Source organism: Atractosteus spatula, chromosome 3, assembly GCF_055471065.1.
Source record: "Atractosteus spatula isolate fAtrSpa1 chromosome 3, fAtrSpa1.hap1, whole genome shotgun sequence".
NCBI lineage: Eukaryota > Metazoa > Chordata > Actinopteri > Semionotiformes > Lepisosteidae > Atractosteus > Atractosteus spatula.
The window spans coordinates 19075147-19100015 of record NC_142708.1 but is presented as its reverse complement, the minus strand read 5'-3'; the positions used below and the strand labels follow the sequence as shown (position 1 = coordinate 19100015).

The window sequence follows — 24869 nt, the reverse complement described above, 5'->3', positions numbered from 1 at the left end:
CAAATGGATTCATGGAGGAAATAGCCAACAGCTCCACTGGGAAGAGGGGGCATGTGGGCTAAATTAGGAGCCGCTGTTTAAAATGAAATGTTTAAGGCCTGATGAAAACGCCAGTAGTAACAAAGGGAACAGTTATACCCTTCTTTCTCCCCTTTTTAAACACAAGAAACAGTCAGTCTGCTACAGGTAGAACCACCTAATGCATTTCTAAGGAAGACATCTACCATCAACTTGTTTTATGTTTTTAATTCAAGCCCCTTTTAAAAATTGTATTTTCACAGTGCTTTCCTCTGACGTTTACAGCAATTGTTTACTGCAGTTTTCCATTTCAATATCCATGCAAATATATCACAGAAAGACCTCATTAGAAGTACATAGCAGTGTTTTTTTTCTCTTAATCTGTTGAGTGCACCACACAACTCATCTTATTTTACTTCTAACAGAGCCACTTTCAGCTGTTTTTTGCTTCGCATTCCTTTTATCAGAAATAGTTCCGAAGCAATTACAGGAAGATAAACATAGTCAAACATTACAACTAAAAATTATTAGCAGTTTCTAATGTCAGGGAACATAGCTAATTTAAAAAGATTTTATCCTCCAGCAGTTAGTTGCCTTTGCACTACTGTCTGAGTCTGACTTACATTCAGTGATGTTCAAAATCAGGACCAGATCCCAAATGATATCACATTATATTAACAAAATCAATTTCTCTCTTTTTCTGTGTTTCTGATGATATGACTTCAGTCCTTTATCAATTGATGTTCGCTAAGAAAAAAGCAAGAACACTGCATGAGAGCTCAAGAGGATAATTCCAAGCGGGCCTCCTTGATGTGATACAGTATCTGTTCAGGTCAGTAAAGGGTGGTAGCACTATCAAAGAATATGATAATAAAAGAGGACGCGACATGGATGAATGGGATACTATGAAGTCTGAAAGTTTCATCTCGCGGCACATCTGATAACCTTCATTCAGAGTCAGCAAGTATAGCAGAGTGTTGGCAAACCAAGAAAGAGGGACACATCGGGGTGCCGTACAGGCCTTCCTGTGGTCATGTGGCTCCAAGCTTCAAATAAGAGTTCAGAGGCTTTAAAAACTCAAGAGTCCCAGCATATCAAAAACTGCACTTTAAAGCTTTGCCTCCTTAACCCAAGTGAAGACCATACATTATAATCAGTTTTGTTAGGACTTCCTAGCTGGCAGCTACAAGAGAATGTGCTTTTATCACAATGCAGATGTGTTATTGATCTGCCACTTTAAGGAGCAGGTAATGGTACCAGGAGAGGGAAAGAAAAAAAGAAGGAAAATCAATCCCCTATCCTTAATGGCACACACGGCTCTCCATGAGCACCAGCAGCGTGTTCCAGCTTTCAGACTGAATATCCGACTCGTTCTACGAGTCCCCTGCTGTTGCCCTTTCTTTTCCTTTTTGGCTCCCGCTCTGATCAGCAAATTCCTCTCCTTTGTCTGCATCACCTCATGCCACCTACTTCTGTCATTAATGTTATTAACATTACAGCACAAGCAGACCTAAATTAAAGCTAAAGGGGAAAAAAAGCCACTGCACAGTGAGCGTCTGGGGCCACTGAATAACTTCGAGGCTTGGCAAAACTGCTCTAGAAATGTGAATTTGGCTACTTTACGACATTGTCCACATTACTGTTTAGTTTTAGATTGTTAAGAGCCAAGCTTTTAACTCAGTGTTTATTTCGATGTAAACTGTTTATCGAGGGTGTTATAACCCTGACAAAGAACAAAATGGCCACCTAGTCATTTAGGCATGCAAACGTGTTTACATTTCTTAAGAACCTTAGCATAAACAAGATAGTGCTACACAAGACACGTACTAATTCACAGCACGTTTCGCTCATTTTTGTTATGATCCGGGAAATTGAAAATATCAGTAATTCCTTCCTGCCAGTTCAGACGTGGCAGTGTCTAGGAGCCCATTTTCGAGGTAAAGAGGTTCAGGCTGTGCTCTATTCTCCCCTGTGTATTGCATGTCTGCAAAACACCAGAGGAGTTGTCCTGAGACCCATGTGATGATGCAACACGTGCTCACAAGACACTTTCACTTATCTGGTCGCCCACTGCGGACGGTTTTTGTGTCTCAAATCATTTTGCATACTCACACAAGCATGAAGAAGGGCTGTGACAGACACGAAATCTGGCACGAAGTTTTGGAGATGAGCCAGTGGTGCTAACCGGCTTTAACTCCTTCTGCACCAGAGCTGCAATTTGCCACGGTAGCTAGAGTTAAATTAAAAAAAAATAACAACTGACTGAGACAAGACATTTACTTTTACTTATCACTTATTATACCATTTTTTAAATGTCTTTAAATTCTGTGCATACGCTAAAATTAAGATCAAAATGACAATCTTCAGATTTTTCCACATGTGGAATAAAACCTTATTGTAGTCCATTTACCACCTGATGACCCAAAAAAATCAATTTAATGATCTGAGGGTTTTACTCAATATTTCCATTAGAAAGTACAATCTCTTCAAATTATTGTGTCTTTTTTAAAATTGTACACTCCTGTTGTAATGAGAAAGTGTTTGTTCACAACTGGATGCTGCATATAAAAAAAAAACGTTACATGTTTTTAGCCCAGAATGCATAAGTGTCATCCATAAAGAAAAAAACATTTATCTTTTAAGACTTGCCAATAAGCTTTCATGTTAAAGTCATCAATACACATTAAATATTTGATGTCTTTTAGTTAATAGCATCATTTACATTGTTAATAAAATCAACATTATAAGAGCCCCACGTTTTAAATCAGATATCTTTGTGGAATTTTATTAACACTAAACAGTAAAGATCATCTTCTGCATGTTTGTATAATAAACATAATATGTTTATAGAAAATAATCTGTTTCAGTATTCAAAAACAGATGCGTCATTGTCTTATTAACATAACTTAATGTTCAAGCACAAATCTTAATTTCAAAACCATGTAAAGAATTTATTTTTACTTTATGTTAAATTTCATGTGCAGGTTTAAATAAGAATTTTATTCTCAGAATGGGGCTAATCCTATTGGACTTGCTTTTGGGCACTGGTGACCCGAGTAGGTTTGTGCTGGACAAAAAAACACATTTCTTGAAACTAATTTGAAACGGCATTTACAACTCTGTCAAACAGTAATGGTAAAGGCATTACTCAACCAGAAAAATAAAAAACTTGAACAAAAATGTGATGTATGTGATGTGCTACTGTGATCTAATCTTTTAACGATTTATCACCTTCATTATATTTTCATTTCAAACTGTTAATACAGATCTTGCTATTAATTAGTCATTAAACCAAATTTACAATCCAGCCCAGCAATATTGGGGATATCGACTGCAAACACATAACATGCAGGAATGGCAAACTGAGTGGATAAACTCCATGAGCTTTAAAGTGAAGGTCAAATTACTGACTCAATTTCACATGTTGGGCAGTGAAATCCTACCAGTAACGTCTCTTAATTATAGCCAGGAAGTCTGAAGGACCATCGAGTAACATCTGGGTAAACACATGTGAAGTATAAACTCTACCAAGGTCTGCTTTCTCATTTCTGTCTCCACTTTTATTTCACAGAGTACGGACAGTAAAGCAAACCTGGAAGATATTTAACAATAGCCATTTAGGAGAACCATTACCTCTAGGCACCTGAAGTAGAGACATCCGGTACAGAGGGCATTCAGCAGCATTGTAAATAGAAAAAAACAGTATGTCTTCTCATTTTATTAGCTTTTTTACAAAGTACACGTGTAAACGAAACATGTGGAATTGGATTTACAGATTATTAGGATCAATACAGTCATACTGAATTACAGCTTCCTCAATGCTCCATCTTATTTTAAAATGTTTTTAAAAATCTAACTTCCATTGCTTTAGAGATGAAAGGAACAGGCGGCCTTCCACCGATGTATTTTAACTCGGTCCTCCTGTCATAAGCTCAACATTTTCGTTCATTACTTTTTCGTTTGTTTTGGGGGAGTTTATTATAATTTAAAGCATGGAGCAAAAATGAAACATTCGTATCGTGTTACTATCTCAAAACTCAGTCAGTCAACAGATGGTTAAGATGGTTGAAAGCATATGGCTGAAAAAATCAAATTATTCAAAATAAGTCAGAAAGCACTTCCCAGTTTAAAGGTTAATTATTCATTTTAATTGATAAACCTTAAAATGGCACATCCAGAGAAGTGACTTAATCTGCACTGTGATAGCCCCAAAAAGCAACGCAATGCTTTTATGAGAGCAATTCATTATATTTTTTCAGAATTTTGAATCTATTTTTTTTTTATTTTGTACCCTCCCAGTTAGAAAGTGGCAAGGGTTATATGTTAACTTATCTTGCTGTTGCAACCTATGACCTACTGTATATACTACTCAAATTTGGACATGCAGTGAGCTCCTCAGTGCCAACAGAAAAGTTCGCCAAAACTGGAGGCACAGTGCATATTTTATTGTTGTCACTGCAAGCGTACTGGAGAAGCTGGTCTTCTGCTTCTTGGAAGCTGATGTTGTGCAGCACGTTAAAGATACCTTCGCCAGCAAACTGGGCAATGCTATATGAGAACTTCCAGTCCCAGGTGGCTACTAACCAGACTCCTCCTTCCACAATGTCTAAATTTTAAGTGTCTTGATAAAAAAACTCACAACACACTAAAAAATAAATACTTAAATCACATGTGAAATAACATTTAAAACATTTCATATATTCAGTATATAAATATATACATACCATATATACACTTATTTTGCTAATCATATTTATTAAAATACCTACAAATGCATGAGAAATTAGCCCTTGGAACTATTACCCTCCTAGGTACTATGGTACCTAGTTTAGTATTTTAGTATTTAGTTTAGTATTAGATTTTAATCTTAATTGTACATTTCATTTCGATTTTTATATTACATTTTAAAAAATGATGCTCATTTTAGTGTTCAGCAAACAATTCTGCATTTCACTCAAAGGAAAGTGGTGTGTGCATCAACCTACCAGAACGGAGCTACAGCTATGGACTCAATGAACACACCTTCAAGTTCTACAAGAACCACAGACTGAGATTATATATTTATGAAAACTTGCTTTGCATTATTTGCCCTACTTTATGTTTACTTTTTATGTTGGTTCTTTGTTACTTTTGACTTATATCAAATCTTCATTTACACCTCATTTCACAGAACCAAATTTCTGAGATTTCCTGAAATCTGCCACATAGGACAATGTTGCTTTTACACATGAAATGGAAAATACTCTAGACACTTCATTCCATTATCCCTGCATTTTTTTTCAATAATTTGAAATGGCAGATTCGTGTTTGCTTTTGCAGTTCAAAAATACTTCAAGCAAAGTCTTAATCCATTGAAACCACTTAGAATATTTTTCTCAGGCACAATATACTGGTGTAAATTTAAAGTTGAAGGAATGTAATATTAAATTTTACTATTAAAATACGCATTTCTCAACACTTTACAAACAAAACTTTAAAACTTGAGAACATTCTATGAATGTTATTATGTTTACATATAGGATAACAGTGGAAAAATACCCATAACAATTTTATAACAGATCTTACCATTTATGGAGAATTAGTACATCGCCTGAAAAGATATATGGTCTTGGTGTTCATTAAATACAATGATATTCACCTCAAATAAAAGGAATTCTGTACGCCTTATATCATTTTTATTGTAATGATAATATTTGTGTAATTTTAAAATTCAATGTGTTAATGTAAAAATGTAAATGAGATGAGCTTTCACAACACAAAAGTTTAATGATTTGAGATTTCGAAAACTCCTAATCTGAAGGCAGAAAATGATATATTTTTCACAGAGAAGGAATAACTGAAGTTATTATCCACTTTATCACTGCAAGAACCATCACAGTGGGAGCAATTAGCATACTGATAGATGCATAAACACTGCTTCTGCATTTAGGGATGTTAGTGTCTAGGTTGAATTTTATAACAGATTTGTTTTGAAATATGCCATTGTTGCAGTGTAATAACAGTAATATTTCAAAGGCACAGGTTCAGTTAATGTTTTCTGCTTTAATTACAATCGTTACTAGATTCTTTCACAGTTTTGTGTAAAAACATAACCAGAATAATTAGGTAATAAAATTCTTTTACTTCTAAAGGATGAAGATTCTTTGAAGATGAAGTGGGTGTTTGAAAATTACTTTATACACCTCCTAAGAAACCTCCTCTAAACGTACCAACAAACACAGACTTCTCTGGTTTCACACCTGTACTTTTTTCAAAATAAAACCCAGTGTTTTCTATTGCTTAAAAAAAAAGACTTTGTGTTCCTGCTTGCACTGAGAAGACAATCTTGGTTGCTTTTGAAACTTGGCACATTTAGGTGTTTGGTGCCACAACTCATTGTTAGAAGGACAAAGGGAAACTATTTAGTGGTTAGCAAGCCTTTGTTAAAGATCACTAAGGTGTGAAATACACCTTAGGCCATATTTACATCTCATATTGAGATTTTACCTCAGCTGGTAAGTATTCTTGTTTCGCTCAAACACCAAGGAAATTATTTTCTGCAGAAAGAAAATTATTGTTTATAGGTTGAGGTAAAACAATAATAAAGAAAATAGGTCATTTCATCCACATCAATCATTGAAAAAAAAAGTTATACAACTATAAGCAAAGGAAGAAATTATCTTAAAATACTAGGTACATAGTTAAAAGCTTTAAATGTAAAAGCTCGATTTTAGTAAATATAATTATCTTTTAAATCGGGATATTTTAAGTCATCATCTAGAGATCATAGGAAACATAATAATACCTTTAATTCAAAACCTAAAACCAAAAGCTTTATTCATGTGCAGCTTTCCATGCATTAGATACAAATGCATATCTGTTGGCAAGCATATTTGTTAGTTAACATTAGCATATCTTGAAATTACCATAAATAGATAGCTACTTTATTCAGAAAACAGGATGGTGTGAGTCTTTCATCTGTTGTGCATTGTGCATTTTCTTAACACTAGCACCATTCTGAGTTCACAGGTTTAAAACAGGAAAGCTAGGGTAATGCGTTCATTCCCATGTCTTAATAACCATATAAACCTATAAAGTGCAATCTCTATACTGTTTAATCCTTTAAAAGGCATACGTCTACTGATAATCCTGCTAATAACGTGTCCTACATGTCCTACAGTGCTCCCTGCATTTTAGTGATTCACCTTTTGTTAACACTACAGGAAAACAAAAACTATTAAGAAATGAAAACATGATGAAAGTTGGATGATCTAATAATGCTTTCAACATGATTTTTTTTTCTTTTTCCATCTTTTCAATGTGGTACTCGTTTTGCAAAAGTAATTTAGGGCCTGGGATTACAGATGTCCTTGGATTTGTGGACTAAAGCTATTTATTTCCAAAAGATGTGCCCTAGCTCTCCCAACACATTCTCACAGCTTCCCATCTCACTTAGAGCACTCTTATCAGCATACTCAAGCATCCCTTCCAATTTACCAACTACAGTCAATCAGAGCATCGGCATAAGATAGTTTTCTTCTCTATGCAACCCTGAAAAAGTTTTTTAAAAATTTAAAAAACAGATTGTTTTACCCCAGGATACCAGTCTTCACAATGTAAAAATAAAAAGAAATAAAATGAGTCTTAAATATGTATTAATGTATGTATGTTTCAAGAGAGGACTACATTTATTAAAGTACCATAAGCTAACATCTCACGACTTAAAATTTTAAATAGTTTATATCTGTCACTTACTTACATCTCAAGCTTTTTACGCCAAAATTTTAGATATGTCTGTCCTATATATGGCAATTTTGGCTGGTACACATTAAGAGATGTTTGAGAATTCAAAGAGACTTCTACATTAATTTCGGAGGGTAAAGACTAATCTAAGACCCCAAAGACTTCTGTTAAAAGTCTAGTAAAAAATATTGATGTGCATTAGGAAAACACATTTTGGAACTATACGCCACCCTATATATATATAATTAAAACAAGATTATATAAGCCCCAAACATACTTTTGTTGTTGCTTTTTCAATCTATTCAAGTATGAAGCCTGGTAATAAAAACACAGAGCAAATGTCAGCCAGCTGTAATTCAAAAAAGATAACTCAAGGACCCAACCACAGAGGCACTCAGCAAAAACAGAGGGAAATAAGTGTATGGGCTAAGACTTTAAAGACAGTACCAGAACTCATCCACCAAATTATGTCTATGTAGCTCTGTGTTTTTCACCCACCCTTACTTCCACACAGTTTTATCTGAAATGAAACAGCCAACAAGGAAACCCTCAGACTCTTGGCCTGTCACGCCCAACAGCCCCGCCAAGTTAACTTGCTAATTGATTGGGAGGATGACATTCTGCCCCAGCTCCACGTCAAGACCAGTTACATTTGATGCCCTCTCTTCCCACTTGTGTGGCGGCCCTCCACACGCAACCCTGCGCCAGTGGTGCCGCACACTGCTGTCAGGACGTGCCAGCAGGCTGCTGCAGCCGCCTCACTGCACTTTCGCATTGCATTACTTCTGCTTTTCTAACTTTTCCACTTCTGAGCACCATCAATTATGCACTAGAATAACAGAGCCCTGGCTGGGCGATGTAACATAAAGGCCGATTATAACTGTAAATAATTTAAGCACCTGCGTGCCATGTTCCTTTTACCAGTGATATGAACTTAGTGCCAGAAATGTACAGTTAGGGCAAGCTGTGCTTCCTAATGTACCGACGACCCCCTGTTTGCTGATGAAGGTTATTCAACCTGGGAGCCACTGTCATCGCCAGACGTTGTGGGGTAACCATGAAGAAAAGAGGTCCACATCAAAAAACGTATATGTATCTATATCAGGGAGACAGTATTCTAACCTCCCAAATTTAGCATTTCACAAAGACCTAGACCACACCTTAAGACATTTTTGAGAAATAAGTAATTATGTGAAAACTCTGAAAAGGTAGAACTTAAATCTCAATCTACACAAAACTTTCACCCTGATTGCAAATAGAATTCCTTCCTGTCTCCCTTTCAGAGACCTTTTAGATTTAATATGTAGTGTCCGCATGATATGGTCAAATTTGACAATAAATATCTGGTTTTTAGATGTCAAAAGCCTGACTTAAATGAATACATGTCGACAAAGAGTGCTTACGGTAAATGAGTCATACTCATCATCAAAAGATTTAAAAAAATTGAGAAAATTGTTACGGAAGCACGGTCATCCATCCTTCTTTGATATTTTTAAAATTCGACTATAAACAGACTCCATCATAAGCACGACAAACGCTGGGATCACTGCCGTTACCAAAAGAACTATGGCTGCCGACCTCATTTTTCCTATGTGCGTGCGAAGGCTTGCATGCCCAGCTTGACTGTGAGATCGCAAACGGCTTTTAATATTTCATTGGGCCCAAAGCACTGAGCGTGCTCAAATCTAATACAAGGAAATGCTTTATCTCGTTCTTCACAGACTAATACCCCTCCTCAAAAAGAAATTCCATGAAGATACACCAAGTTTGTAACAAGCACAGCGTACTACTTTGCTTTTTTCCTACAGTTATGACCGTTGCAAGAAACAAAAAAACTTCTCATTACAAATTAGTTCCTTTTAATAAAATCTATCACATACTGAGACACATTAGTGCCTTCATTATTATTATTTTATTATTATTATTTCTCCTCATTATTTCCTATGGTTCTGTTTTGTACAGCATATGACTGGATCACTGATACAGATATTAATTCATTAACTTCTACTCAGCAATCATTTTAGACTTTAGGTAAATAATACAACACTTTCTTTTGATCAATTATACTTACTGTGGCATATCTCATAAACTGGATATCTATGCTGCTCTAAGAAAATATGGAAGTTCTACAGATTTTTGTATATTCATTTGTTTTATTAACGGATGTTAGCAATACATCACGTCACTCATTTATTTCAGAACTTAATAACAAAAAGAATATATTGTATACATTTCATCATTATTACATTGAGAACAACTGGAATAAATACAATGTTTGCTTAAGAATTGTCGCAACATTTGTTTTTTAGACTTCTGAATGTCATTCTTATTAGCTTTCTAAATACAAACAGTATTGAGATTTTTTTAACTAAAACACAAGAAGAAAATTAAAATAAGCATTATTTTTACTGTGCGGTTTCATCTCATTTTTATGACTCTTTATTCAGCCCAAACTTCTGCCTTCTCCATTTTCGCAGTTTTGTAATTAAACAAAATCAAAACAACAAAACAAAATAACGTTCTTAGAAAATAAAATCACAGGCACTTTTGATCAATTTGTTTCCACTCTAAATAAACGAGTGGCAAGTACTCTCACAGATACAAATTTAGTATTTCCATTATGTTAAACAAGAAATTACGAAATAGCAGCCCAGACTGAAATTTTCTCGTAGTGTGAATAGTTTGATACCTATGAGCAACTTCATGATTTGTCCGTGTAATCTTCATACTTCCTCTTTGTTACCGATACCAACCATAGATCACAATAAGAATTGATGTTTAAAACTTTAAACACATTTTTTTCTAAGCAGATGTGAAAAGCGATGTGGCAGGTTACTGTGCAAAACACAGTAGTGCAGTTTTTTCAAGAGAGACCAGCCACAAAGGCTAATATGTATCCTGAAATTTAAACCAAAGATTAGCTCAAAATCATGCATCTTGTACACACTGTGCCAGTCATTCACAAATGTGGATTTATTGACTAGATAAAATGGTGTCTGCTCTAATGATAAATTTTTTAAAGTCTTTAAAATATTTTTGAAGCTTTGCATGGAACAATCAGTGTCACTCATAAAGCATAGTTCTAGTAACATACCCGCAGAAACAATTAAGACTATAGCACAGATTTAACACAAAATCCTACTAACATGCTATACTTTAAAAACTCATTTCATTGATTTTTTTTATTATTTCATTACAATCCATATCAATAGAACATATCACCTATAAATCACAATTTCAATGATGTCCTATGTATGTAAGCAAGTAATTATGAGTATAAAATGATACTACATTGAAATAGTGCATCTTTCCACTCTCTGTGTTTTGGTTATTTTTTTATATAATAAACATAAAAGTGAGAGTAAAAAATGTAGTCATTCCATTTATTTAGTGGTACCAATTCTTTCAGTATTCGAACAAAGAAGGCGTGAAGAAGAAAATCCTACAGTTGCTTCGGATCACAAAACTTAAACTTCAGGCTATAAAATAATAAAAGGTAATTTGCATTACACAGGTTAACAAAATGAAAAAGTACATTAAAAACATGAATACCTTTCTTTTACAGCCATTATCCTGATACAAGATTATCATACTCTTTTCTGAAGTGTATCATTTTCCATCTGTAGGTCTCCTTTTACCCTGCTGAGCTCAATTTGGATCAGAAAATCTACGGGTGGTTGAAAAGATATAATTTTAGGAGTTGCACAGTGTATAGGAACAAGTGCAAGTGAGAACACGATTCTAGGAAAACTATGAAACTGAATCTGTGTCAAACTACCACACATTTTAATTACATTGAATTAAAACATTTCCGCTGACAGGAAACAGGTATTTAGGATTTTACATATGACAAATAAGCATTTGTTCACCACATATAGTTATCGTTATCATGACATTATAATCTGTAATTCTAACATAACTGATTCACAAATGACATTCTTCACTTTGTTTGGCTTGTTTGAAACCAAACTTACCTTCCGCAGCCAAAAATAACTCAACTAGATTTTTTTTCCATCTTTTTATTTTTGTTTTAGAATAAGGCTCAATGCAAAGATGATTTAACCAGACGATTTTGGTTTAAAAAAAGCTTCTTTCTGTTACATCCTCAAAAATCTCAGGGCAAACTACAACATACTGAAGAAACGCTTTAGAAAATGGCTGCCGATTTTCCATTTTGTTTTTGTTCTATTGAGCAAAGGCTGCAGCTTTTCTGTGGCCGCCATATTGTTTCAATCATAGACGTGTTTTTGCGCCATAAATGGGAACGACTCTTCTCGTCTTGCTGACTGGCTGTGAATTTAGGCTACCTTGACCATCTGGATCGGCAAGAAGCTGCCAACATTAAGCAACCATCACTTTGCAGCAATAACTGTGAATTACCCTCAAAAACAGAACACACAGAGAACCTCAGCAGGCATTCTAAAGCACAGAACTTATTAAAAAATTTAAAGGGCCAGTAATCCACGATTACTAGGAAGAAAGCTTCAGCTGCTGCTGTTTATGAAGTAGACTGAAGAGAAGTGAGAATAAGAACCGAGAAAAGGGCAGGTTATACAAACATTGCCCCATCTGACAACAAGTCTGTCACTAAGTCGTATTTTATCAGCTTAACCTTCCCCGACTGAATTCCCAGGATATTTCCTTCAAAAACCTACTAATACTTTCTTTTTTGTTTCTTTTTCCTCAATCAACCCATAATGAAGGACCCAAAATGTAAGTATGTGCTTATTCCTTAAGAAAACATGGAAAAGCCATCACCCCAGGCAACGGCTATCCCCTATATTTACTTGAAAGGCTTAATGCACTTTAGGACTCTTCTAAAGACTTATTTATCTCATTAAGCTTTAAACTGATTAATATGAATGCACATTTAGCCCCATGGTTACTTAAGAAATGATGGAGGAGGGTGAAAGATTTCAGCGGAAGCATTTTGTGTTTAAATCGGGTGATGACTTTTAAAGCCTTTTAGTGTATGTTTGGCAAATAGCTTCAGAAAACCTCCACTTGAAAACACAAGAGTTTACAAAGAGCCCTGGATTTTGTTTTAAAACATACATGTAACTTGTCAGCTAAGAAAGCAGCCATAGAGGTATGGTAGTATTTCAGCTAGTTTGCTTTACAAAATACTCTAATGGTAATGTCGAATTATAAAGTCAACTTATAGGTACAAGCAGAAAAAACGATTTTTGATGATTCTTGAATAATCATTTTTGCAAACGTGGCCAGTATTAAACAGTAGACGGTACTGACTGTCATATTAAAGAATTAAAAACAAATTATCTCAGTGGCTTTGTAAAGAGGCCTAAAGAATGAAATGGAACAGTTGTGAATAAGGTAATAAAAGAAAGAAAACTTCCATTACAAAAAAATCTATTTCCCTTCCCAGCACAACAGGAAATGTGTTGAATCAGTTCCAGTCAGAGCAGGAAATTGATTAACATTAATCTCACTTAGAATTTGCAGAGAAAATTAAGGCTGTAATTGCTATTTAGGTCAGTTAAAAGTTGATGGTGCTTTAACATAGGTATTCCAATCCCATTTTAAAATTCTGTGGCTTGTGGTCCATAGGTAGAAGTAAAAAGTGCAAAATCTGAGGATGAATAACAAATTTTTCCTATTAATATTAATCAATAACAAATAGCCCATTTAAAATGTTATCAATACATGACTGGGTAATTTGGTTAACAAATTAGCATACCAAACTAAAAAAAAGACACTATTTGGAATCTCCAGAATTTACACACACGTGTGAATAAGTTGTATCTTGGTTGTCTCTACTTTAACAAAAGATATCTAAAGTGCATCACTCTCTTTAAAAATATACAAACACGTCATTTTAAAAACCTAGGAGTAGCGACATTAAAGCTATACTTCTGCAGGACAACCTCCAAAGCTACCGCTACACTCAGAAATATGCTGATTAATTCAAACGCGCGCTAACCTTATCAGCGTGTCACCGAGGTGAGCTACGAGAGATAACAAAATTAACTTCTCACTGTTACACCTTTGGCAGCGTTCAGTGCAGCAATGCTACTTGAACCTCAGTAGGAACTGGAAAAAAAAAAGGATCTGCAACTTGCTGGGGTTAATCCTCCAACAGTACCTCTTAACAGGAACCCAGGCTTTTAAGATGACACCTTTAATGCCAAGTGTTAACTGAGACAGGCAGCTACATGTATCTTTTAACTCCAAGCCGTGCAAGAGGGCAGCCAATGTTTTTCACTCTGCTCTCCAAAGTTTCTGTTGCGCTGCGTAAGCCTTTGCCCTTCTTTGTAGGTTTCCTTTCCCTCCACATTGAGCATTTACAAGTTCAACTGTGCTCCCTGTTTAATTTCCCCTCTCTCTTTCTTCTCCTTTAACACATGCATACTTTCAGCCCCAGCTATGGAGTGCTGACTAAGAGAGGAACAATAGGAGCCTTTCAAGTCGGCAGCGCTGGCTCTGAGAAGGGCTGAGCTCAGGGACCCAGTCAATATTTACTGCAGTTTGATGCGGCTGTTTTGTGTCTCTTTCCAAGCGGAACCTACCAGCAGGGAGCTGTAAGAGGCTGCCCGGCTTTTTCAGGGGCAGGAAAAAATGAGGGTAAACACAGCTCAAGCACACACACAGAAAACTCCAAATAATAACAAGAGGAAGAAGCTAAATCAAGTTACAGCACGTTGAAAAGTGTCTGCCCTCCCCACAAGATTCGAAATGCAAGGCAGGACAGAAAGAAAGTACAAGCTTATTATGGTCAACTGAGATGAGGACGCATGGGGGGTGGGATGGTCAAAGAAAGCATTGTGGAGGCCTTTTCAAGTCTTCAACTTTCCTGTGGTAGTTCTCTGCGGTTTGCTAAAAGGCTATCATTGTGAAGAATACTTCCCCCTTTTTGTCATCAAAAGTGTTTGAATAGCATGATAGAAAGTTGTGAAATTGAAGAATAAAACCTCAAAAGACAAACAGAATACAGTCTTAGAATGATGGCATAGGCAGGGTGAAAGGGATACATGTGGAGTATGATGCCCTTATTTCACACTTTTCAGTCATTAATTACTGATATGAAAACATGAAGATTAAGTCATTTTAATACTATTTTTATTAATATAAAGTGCACTTCACATACAGCTACATAAGGTCAGACAAGAAGCTACAGCCATGCTGTACACTCCAGATCAGTGCTCAGACCAGACTATCTGGTACAAGTTACATGCCACCTAAAAATTTTAATCTGTGAGAATGACATTCTTAAAACGTGTTTCTGCCTTCCATTATAATCTCAATATTTCTTTGACTTGTGAGAGGAACACATCTTTGATCTTTGATCATATATGATCTTTATAAAGAAAAAAAAAAGATCTTTAAAAAGATTTTTGAAGGCATCTATTATCCCAAAATAGCTAATAAAGGAAGATTGTATTTAAACTTATAACAGAGTAACATAAAAGGCATAAGTTCTGTATTCACATTATTTCTCTGTATATAAACATATAGACATCTCAAACACTTACTGGCACACAAGCTCACACAGTTACTGAAGTGTTTCTAAAATGTTCGAATCTCTGATGAAATAGGCAATTTCAGCACAATGGGAATCCTGTGATTGACATCTTTGACTGTGCCTTTAGAGAAGAAAATCAAAACCTTGATGACATTTGCCAACAGAAAACATAGACTACTCTCCACATTCATCATTTTCCACTTGCTTCCTACATTTACCCACCAAAACTAACTACTTGCCTGTCAGATCATTTCCTTAAAGGCTAATCTATTAGGTATCAGGTTTCAGAGCACTTCAGGTGCCCTAGTTGGGGGCTAAACTTCAAAAGCACACCCCGTGTTTAAACACTTAACTAAAGTTCCAAAGTAGTTCAAAGTTTATCCAATTCTCATCAGTTCAAACATACATTATTTTTCCCTGGTCTGAATACATGTACAAAAGCTCAACAAATTAATGTCGACGCTATAAACATATAAAACGTATGCTTTTGAACCATGGTCTATCAAAATTAAAAGACTATTCGTATTCCATTTCACATGCCTTCCAAACAGAAGAGGCATTTTTCACACATGTTGCTTTATTAATAATAATAATTATAATAAAAATTAATAATTGCTTACACTTATATGGCGCTTTTCTGGAGTGCAATTAAGTGCAACTACAATCCACAATGAGTTAGTGAACATGAAAACTTTTTAACAGTTCATAGTATTAAATGGCACTAAATTACCTGACCATGTAAAACATGCAATAAAAGCAAAAAAATCTTTTGACAGTCTATTTTTAGACTGCCAACAGCTGAACTGCTGATATTAAGGAATTCATGAAGAACAAAGAAAAACATAGGAATCACTTTGGTTTCCATGCTCTATTTTTCCAACTTTTATTGCAGAAATTATCTCAATTGTAAGAACTGGTTTTGCTAACAGAATAAGAAAAGTAAATCAGTTAATGTCCAAAAACGTGTTACTAATTCTCTCTTCAGATAACGGAATAATCATTTGGAAACAAAGTTCAGAATATATGGTATTAGACGTGACTCACATTTTCTGTAACTTCTTTAGTATTATTGAAAGATTTAAAAAAATGTTAATTGCATAACCATGCAGAATCTAAAAATTCAGTGATCTGTATTCCAAGCTAAACACAGTGAAGCTGTGGTATAACCAATTAACTCATGCCTTTATAATGTCCTGTACTTCATGCAACTTCAAAGTGTGTATGTGATCTCTTTGGAAAATGTGGTATGGACAATTAAATTATTTGGTTTCACTGAAATGAAAATGCATCTGAGTATAACAGCTTACCTGCACTAATTTCAACAAATACAATATAGATTTAGTCCTACATAAGATTCGCTAACTGTATCAAAATTAAAACCACTGCTGGAGACTTTATGTACAATAAAATAAAATATATAATGTCATTTTGGGAGAAATAGCACATGGGTTGGGACCCAGTTTCTGTCAAAGAAAATTTTACTGCTAGATTGTGAATAACATACTCAGTTAGGAGACAAAAGTTTAGGTTTCTGTTTATTATCAGCTATTAACGCTTATATAGAATGTACTTACTCTGGTTTTGCTTTGATATGTTTAAGAGATAGAAGAAGTGCAAAAGTTGACAGTAAAATCTAAAACGCTTATGACACCATTTTAAGATATCATCAGGGGTCGGTGGTTAAGGCTCTGGTGTCATACCTAAAAAGTAGTGGCTTCAGTTTGTGGGTGGTAGGGCGTACAGGTATCACACCCGTGAGCAAGATAATTCATGTACTTGTTCACGTAACATACCCAGCTGTACAAAATGGTACAAAAATGGAATTCACTTTGGATAAAACAGTCAGCCAAATAACTACTAATCGTGGATGTTACCAATTCTGATTCATCCATCCATTTTCTAACCGCAGGGTCGTGGGGTTGTTGTGGCCTATCCTGAAAGCAACGGGTGCAAGGCAGGATACACCCTTGGTGGGACACCTGTCCATCGCAGGGCACACACAGGCACAGACACGCACACACTCACACCAGGGCCAACCAGGAGCCCATTAACCTACCAGCATGTTTTCTAGTACGCGGGGGGAAACCAGAGCACCTGGAGTAAACTCACAAGAACACGGGGAGGACATACAAACATACAGATAGCACACCAAAAATTGAACCCAGGGCCCCAGTGCTGGGAGGTAGCAATGCTAATCACTGCACCACTGCGCTGCCCATTAATTCAAGAAAGCCACTAAATATGGCTTAAATACAGTCTCGGCAACCTCGTTTCCCAATCTTAGTAGACATAAAAATAATATCATTATGATGTACGATTTATGCAGATCGTATATGAATTTCATTATTTAATGACATTCTGCAGCTAGCCCTGATCGCTCCAGCTTGCCACATTTAAAAGGAGCTTTGATAGCTCCGACCCTTACCAGGAAGAAACGGTTTTCTGATAAAGGAAGAATAGAGTTCCCTCTCACACGTGAACAAGAGTGCACCTTAAGGGTCAACCATGAGTACTGCTACTTTCACACATACAAACTACAAAAGGTGTCAGCATTCACTTAGGATCGACACTGCTTCTTGAACACTCACCCATGTAACACTAATCCAGTATCCTCTGGTAAACCAAAAGATACTTCATTCGTTTTGTACTTTTTTAAATAATAAAGTATTAATACTAGGGGTAAAAATCTGTTCAACACTGCACTAGTCAGAGTAGTTTAGATGACAGTAAAGGATTATTCATGGGCGATGATTACAAACATAGGTATTTATATCGCTCAGATGACTTCAGTACACACTGGGATAACAAACCCAATAAGGATCTAATTACATTCTCATGTGAAAGCTTTATCCGTATTAACACATTTAACGTTAAGCGGGCAAGTTCAGAAAAATCCATCTCTCTTGAATGAACTCCGAAGAAAGCTATGGTGGCACAGCTTTTTAGGAACATATAATATCCAATAGTTTTTATTTTTATTTCACATATAGTATTACATATGTTAAAAGGTATTTCCCTTTAACTTACAAAGCCTTTTTAAAGCCTTCTAATTCAACGGTTCAGCTTACCATGCTAGTACAAAGTGCTGATCTCTAATAAGTCGGGCCGATTAGTCCTTGCTAATGAACTCTTCCCATTGCCTCCTTTGATCCCCGCAGTGAGAGCACATTAACCAGAAAAACAGAGGAGACCCGGCTGTGCACCAGTAAAGAAAAAAGACCTTGGGGAGCAGAAAAGTAAGGATCAGGAAAAGAAAAGAAGGGAGAGTGCTGAGGTTTGGGGAACCAGAGGAATACGTTGCCTAAAAAGCCAGCATGTGTGTCATAAACATGCATAAGAAACAAAACCCAATCTGTCAAGTTCATTTCCTCACTGATGTGTCCAACAACAATGACAGGAGTACATCATTAGTTTTCATTGTCCACCCTTAATTAGCTCAGTACTAGACCTTTTTGCTTTTTCCTCCCTTCATATACCAAAACAGAACTGCACTTGCCATGTAGGTTTAATTACAGAAGCCGCTATAAAGAAAACCCCTTAGGATTGTCAAAAAATGATTCTGTGTGTCAGCTAGTAGAGACTAGAATGTATACACCTTTCAAAGGGAAAAGGATTCCGTTACACAGAAACAAATTGTCTTCAAATTCCCCCAAAAATACGTCCAAAATAAGACTCCTACAGAAATGTGAACGGATTCTAGATGAATACGTAGAGGTGGACAAAAAAGCCTGCAATAAATTAAACCCACCTGTTACGATTTTTAACATTGTACTTATGCAAGGGAAGGCGATAAGCAAATAAATGAGTTTTGAAGCTATTTACCAAAAGATGAATTTCCTGATTTCTCTGCTTGGATTCCAAACTGACCAAATATACTTACTTTTAGATGGTGTTCTTTTGTACTACCATACCAATATCTATGTGTAATACCTGGTTTAACATAAGTAGCCTAAGAAATTGTGCGGTTTCTTCTAGTATACAAAATTCTGCAATGCTAAAAATTATCTTGTGAAGTTTTTGCAAATGTTGTCAAATACATCTAAATCGTATTTCGATGAAAACATATTGAAAAGAAACTTAACGGCTCATTACTTATATTCCCAGAGCTTAAACTAAAGGGAAAAAATTGGACCAACCTTCTTTAAAGGGAGTTATAAAAAATACTAACAAAATGTAATCAGTTTTCAGTGCTAAAAATAAAACTATTAAATCCTATCCACAGACTCTCAGATGAAGTATCTGAAAACTACACAATGGCTTACCCCTAACATTAAAGTGTAATTTCTGTAAAGTCACAATCAATTACTGTTAACTTTTCTGCCCATTTCCCAAAGAATAGACCTTGTACATGCAAGTCTTTCTCACAAATATACACAGCTGGGGCCAGGACTCCTGAAGTACTAATTGTATTCATTCATTTTCTCAGCCCAGCATGGAGCTGTGTGATTGCTAGGTCCATAGCAACAGAGAGAGAAAGAGAAAAGCTCATCTTTATCTGTACCTTGCTAGCAGGAAACAGGACTCCTTGGCAAGGAGAAAAGCAATCCCTTCATTAAGGGCGTTTTCAATATTCAATGGGGAAAAAAATCAGGAGCGTAATTAACCAGTTAACTCAGAACCCCCCTTGGGGGGTACAGGGTTAGAAAATAACCTGAATAGTAAAGTAACTGCCAGTTCACATTTGGATAGATGATAAAGCTTGATAATGAAGTATTCAGCTTTTCCTGTAATTCCTAGTTAATAAATGTCTTGATACTAATATGTTCTAGTTTTTTTGTGATCTTTTGTAGGGGGCAGTGAAGGTGGAAGAGAGATCACTATCCTTCTTGTTTCAAGGCTGGATAAAAGGCTGATCACAGAAAGCGATACTCTTTTAAATACTAATGCAGTGACTAAGTGCATTTTCTTATTGCAACCCACCTACGTTCCATAATGTAGTTGTAAATCCAACCTGGACAGGAATTCCAGGCAGAGAGAGCATAACCACATACTTTTTCTACGCACTGATGCCTTAAGGGTAAAAAGGCAAATAAGCCTTTGTGAAGGCATATATGCAAAGAAGTCATTTGCTCCACACCAACATCCGTCTGAAAACCTGTTTTACAAGACGTGCCTTGATGTAATTAAAAATTAAAATGCAGATGACTATGACAAATAACTGCACCTCTTTATTTTTTACAGATCACAAAGTCTGAAGCACCTATCTCCTGACTAGCTCAATACATTTTTTGCTGGTACATATGATTACCTTAGTTTTTACTTCCAACTAGTTAAGAGAAATGTCAGCACATCTGGATCAAATCATCTCTTTCACAGAACAGTTATTCTAGGCCCTTCTGCCCGTCAGAGTTGAAATCTTGTCACATCGACAGAATGTTTATCAGCATTAAAGATTTGAAGTATGGAAGCACTGCTTTGTGTTTGTAGTTCAGGACAACTTTTAAAAATCCCAAACACCTTAAGTGTAAGAGAGATGTCAACAGACAATCAAAATAAAATATCTAACATGCATGTGGAAAACAAGAATTCATTGAACACTCTAAAGTAAATCTGTTTTTAAGTACAATTTCAAAGGACGGAGAAAAAACTTTTGGAATTCAAACTGAACTGCAAAGGAACTCACTATGTTCCACACCATACGACATGTTCTTAAAAATATATAAAAATATTATTTAAAAAAAATACAAATACATTTCTAAAGAAACAAGGGGGAGAGGGGTCTCAGCTTTACAGTTGTCACTAAAAATAATTCAGAGTTCAACCAGCACAGCGCTGTACCAAAAATAATTAACAAAATTATGTTGTATATAATAGTTTATTTCCTGATTTTATATAATTAAACTAATGTTTTACAATCATAAAAAAATGTATACATGACATTGAATGTGAAAATTATTCATCTAACCCCAACCAACAATTTTAATTTTATAACACGGAAATCAATGTAATTTGTTCAAATGTTTTTTTTAAATGTACCTTGTGCTCAATGTGCAATGGACACATAGTAAACAGGTAAGAATGATATTATATATTTTCACATCTTTTGTTATGTCGATCATATAAATACCTGAGATTGCATAAATAACTAAAAATGAAGTTTTACATTACATTTTTATCAGATTATGTATAATACAGATTTATGTAAAAATAACGCAGAAAAGAATGACAAAACATTATACATTTGATAAATCCAATAAATATGATGAAAACTTTCCGTCCAAATCCTATTCTCGGAAAACATTATTGTTTGACGATTCCTTCAAAAGTGGTATATTCTTAATTAAACCTGAACACTTAGTTTCATGTAAAGTTTTTTATACCTCGTTATTATCAAATGAAAACACAAAAATTGGGTTCGCATGGAGAAACCGAGATACGTCTCTATAAAAACTATGGGATCAAATAAGATTTTCAACGTACAGCAAGTTCAAAAGTTTCAAATTTGACCTATATTTTCACGCAGGCAATACACTGAATGCTTATTTCACGTGGTTCCTTAAACCAGAGTTTTATTAAGGAGACGGGTTCCCTCCCAAAAAAAGTGATATAATTTCTATCAGTGTTAAGGGGTTTAAAACAGTTTACTAATGCGAATTTCCAAACTTGTTGCTCCAGTACAAATATTACCCTCCTCTTTTGTCCAACAAAATCAGACAGAATCCTACAACCATGCTAAAACGGTTTAATAGATGGATATTCTGTATAATCCATATACTTCTTCTTTTCACACGATACATTGTATCTTGCAAGACTTTGCACCTGTAAACATATACTTCGCAATTTAGTCTCTAAAAACGAGAAGCACGTTGTGTACTCCAACCAAGTCATTGATAATCACTACTCCAATACTCGAAATTGCAACAGTGAATAGAGGTCCAGCAAAACTTTTTTTTTTTACAACGTTTATCCAAAGATCATGGAAATAGTATTACCGTGTTTGCCTCAGTTATAAAAATCTGGGTCCGTATTCCCGGGAAAATGTTAATCCCTCTGTGTTTAAAGCCCCTAATATTAAAGAGTTCCTTTCAATTTAAAAGCATTGAGCTTTCCTTATGTATTAAAATCTGTAGCTATAGGAAAGTTCTCACCAGACAGAAAGATCTATAAAACCATGACCTGCGACAAAAATCAATGCGTTGATGTCCGACCAGAGAGCGGCGTTTGGTTTATTGCGCGGAGATAAAGGTCGCACGACATTTCTTTCTGGGTTCAGATTCAGCGAGAAGGATAATTGAAAGTATCATTTATAAGCTGTGCTCTCTGGCAATAAATAAGATATTTAAACAGATGCGTAGCGAGCGAATACCGTAAACCAGTTGCGATGGTGAAGTGTAACTACCATCGATGTGTCGTTTTTCACAATATTCGTATCCAAATCCTAAACATTCAGTAATGCCTCCAAGTTGCCGTGATGTTTACTCTCCATTAAGAGGACTAAAGCCATTTATGAGAAAGTGATTTAAAATAAAAACGCCCGCGTGTATTCAGCGAGAGCGTGACTGTTGATTTGTGTTGTATGACAAATTTACGAAAGGATAAACCAGTTGACTAAAGGAAACAACAGTGACTAATCAAAATCTGCAACGTTGATATAATTTTCTTAGCCTTAATCTTCACTCATATATATATAAGGCAGTCATGTACGCAAAAAAAGTAAAATAGCATCATTGTAACTACTACATATCTGTATATCTGTTTGTTATGAGCTACTCATACTGTACATCAGAAATGTAATGTGTGTACATCGACGTTAAACTGCGCAGTACTGCAATCAAAAATGATAGATTAATGATGTACCAAACTGGTCTAAATCTGAATTTTAGATGTTATTAGTATATATTACATGATGAAGAACGTGTAAATAGCTGTATGTTTTGAATTTAATTTAGATCCTGCAATTTCCAATTCCAAAAATGAAAATGACTCATCCTGCACTCGGTATCATTTCACGTACGCTGTTGAACTTAAGGGATACCGCACGCAAAACTGTCTTGTACTCAAAGTCTCTTTTTTAATCAAAGGCGATGTGTCCAGTTTTAATGAATTAACGGACATCTGCTTACAATAGTCGGTCTACCAGTCAAAACAAAACGTACCACCAAACTATTTTTTAAGTTTCATGTCACACGCGGAAAGTTCCTGTCCCGTCGCCCTTCAAGGCCTGTGCCTGAGAGACGGTGACTTACCTGGGATTGGTGCTGTTCCAGTAGACGGCATAGCGGTCGGCAACCACCTTGGAGCCAGGCTCCTGACTAATTGCACACATCCAAAGGATCAGAAAAACGAAAATAAGCATCTCCACCTGCAACATCACTACTCAACTTCGATCCGCAATCCTCTTCAATGCTAACTCGCAGTCTGGCGTTCTGTGAAGGAACAACTTTCTTCAGGACAGAAAAAACCTATTTGACATTTGTTGGCCTTTTGTTTTTTCTGTGTTTAAATAATTGCATGTGGCTGGATTCTGGGGGAATCTGCAGTTTGTAGGTGCGTATCAGATGTGATCAGAACACTCTGAGGTGGGGGCGCGCCGAGTGCCTACTATCGCTTGCAAACACAGTTCTGTGTAATACGTGCGGAAATAAAAAAATTGCAAATCATAAATTCACAATTTAATAAAGTCAATGCTGTTTGGGAAGCTAAAAATGTTGCTTCCAGTCGAAAATCCCAATATGCTCACGTATTCATAGCAACAAGCGCATCAATTACGGACGATTCCAGTTTGTATGAAAGGATTAAATCTCAAAATACCCCCCCAACAAAACCAAGACGCAAAAAAAGGACCCAGTTACATTAAGAGAAAGAGAAATAAATAATTATAAAATCCAAAACAGTGAAGCAAAAAGAAGAACAAAACTCCTTGATTTCCCAGTTCTGCATGCAGGTAGGTATATTGCTAAACCCACTCAATTTGTGTAAGAAGCCGCCAGAGGAGTTTAGTCCAAAAACGTAGCAATGAAAAGCAGTTTTAGAAAACCTGAGTTAACATCTGAAGTCCATCACCTCTGATTTGTCTCTCAACTTGGATCGCAATCTGAACAGAAACCCACGAGGCAAAGTGCTGTTCATAAAGCAGTTTTTCAGCCTTTTTTTTTCCTGAGGAGTAAAGGAGCTGTTTCCTCACTCAGCGCTGTCTTCAAACTGTCAAGGATGAGAGGGAGAAAACTCCTTTTCCGAGCGAGAAGCGATAGGTCTGTTCGTGTGCTTTATGACAGAAGACCCGTTTGTAAATCCCGGATCTGAATGCGGGTAGTCCCAGAGCAGCATCCGATATATAAGGAATAGCGAAATCAAACGCAGATCATGTGCTATTTCGTGCTGTTTAGTTAGACGAAATGAGAAGGTTAGAGCAAAGGCAGCCACTCGCCGGCTACGTGAGTGGGTTCGGTTTCAGCCCCTCACTGGACGGTCTCATTGGTTTGAACAGTGAAGGGGGCGTTTCGCTGATAAAAACGAGAAACCCCTCCTCCAACCTAAACTAATTCAATTACTGAAAGAGAGCTGAAAGCTCCATTCCCACCAGAGGAGCTCGCTGGTTAGGATAGGGATCAATGCATTTGCCAACAGATTAACCTGATAAACGTAAAATTTAATTACCTTGTGTACTAACACAGTATTATCTGTTTCATATGCCATTGTACAGTGCAGA

General features: G+C 36.0%; 1 protein-coding gene across 2 annotated transcripts in view; it reads right to left on the bottom strand.

Annotated features, from left to right (window-relative positions):
• Nucleotides 1–24465, bottom strand: part of efna5b (ephrin-A5b) — a 109249-nt gene extending 84784 nt beyond the window's left edge. The window contains exon 1 of one of the 2 annotated variants that reach the window (XM_088911094.1): nucleotides 23407–24465. In XM_088911094.1, coding sequence (XP_088767220.1) covers nucleotides 23407–23531 — 125 coding nt within the window. In that variant the 5' untranslated portion in view covers nucleotides 23532–24465. The remainder of the gene's footprint in view (nucleotides 1–23406) is intronic. The other variant, XM_088911095.1, reaches the window with a different exon arrangement.
• Nucleotides 24466–24869: the final 404 nt, after the last annotated feature.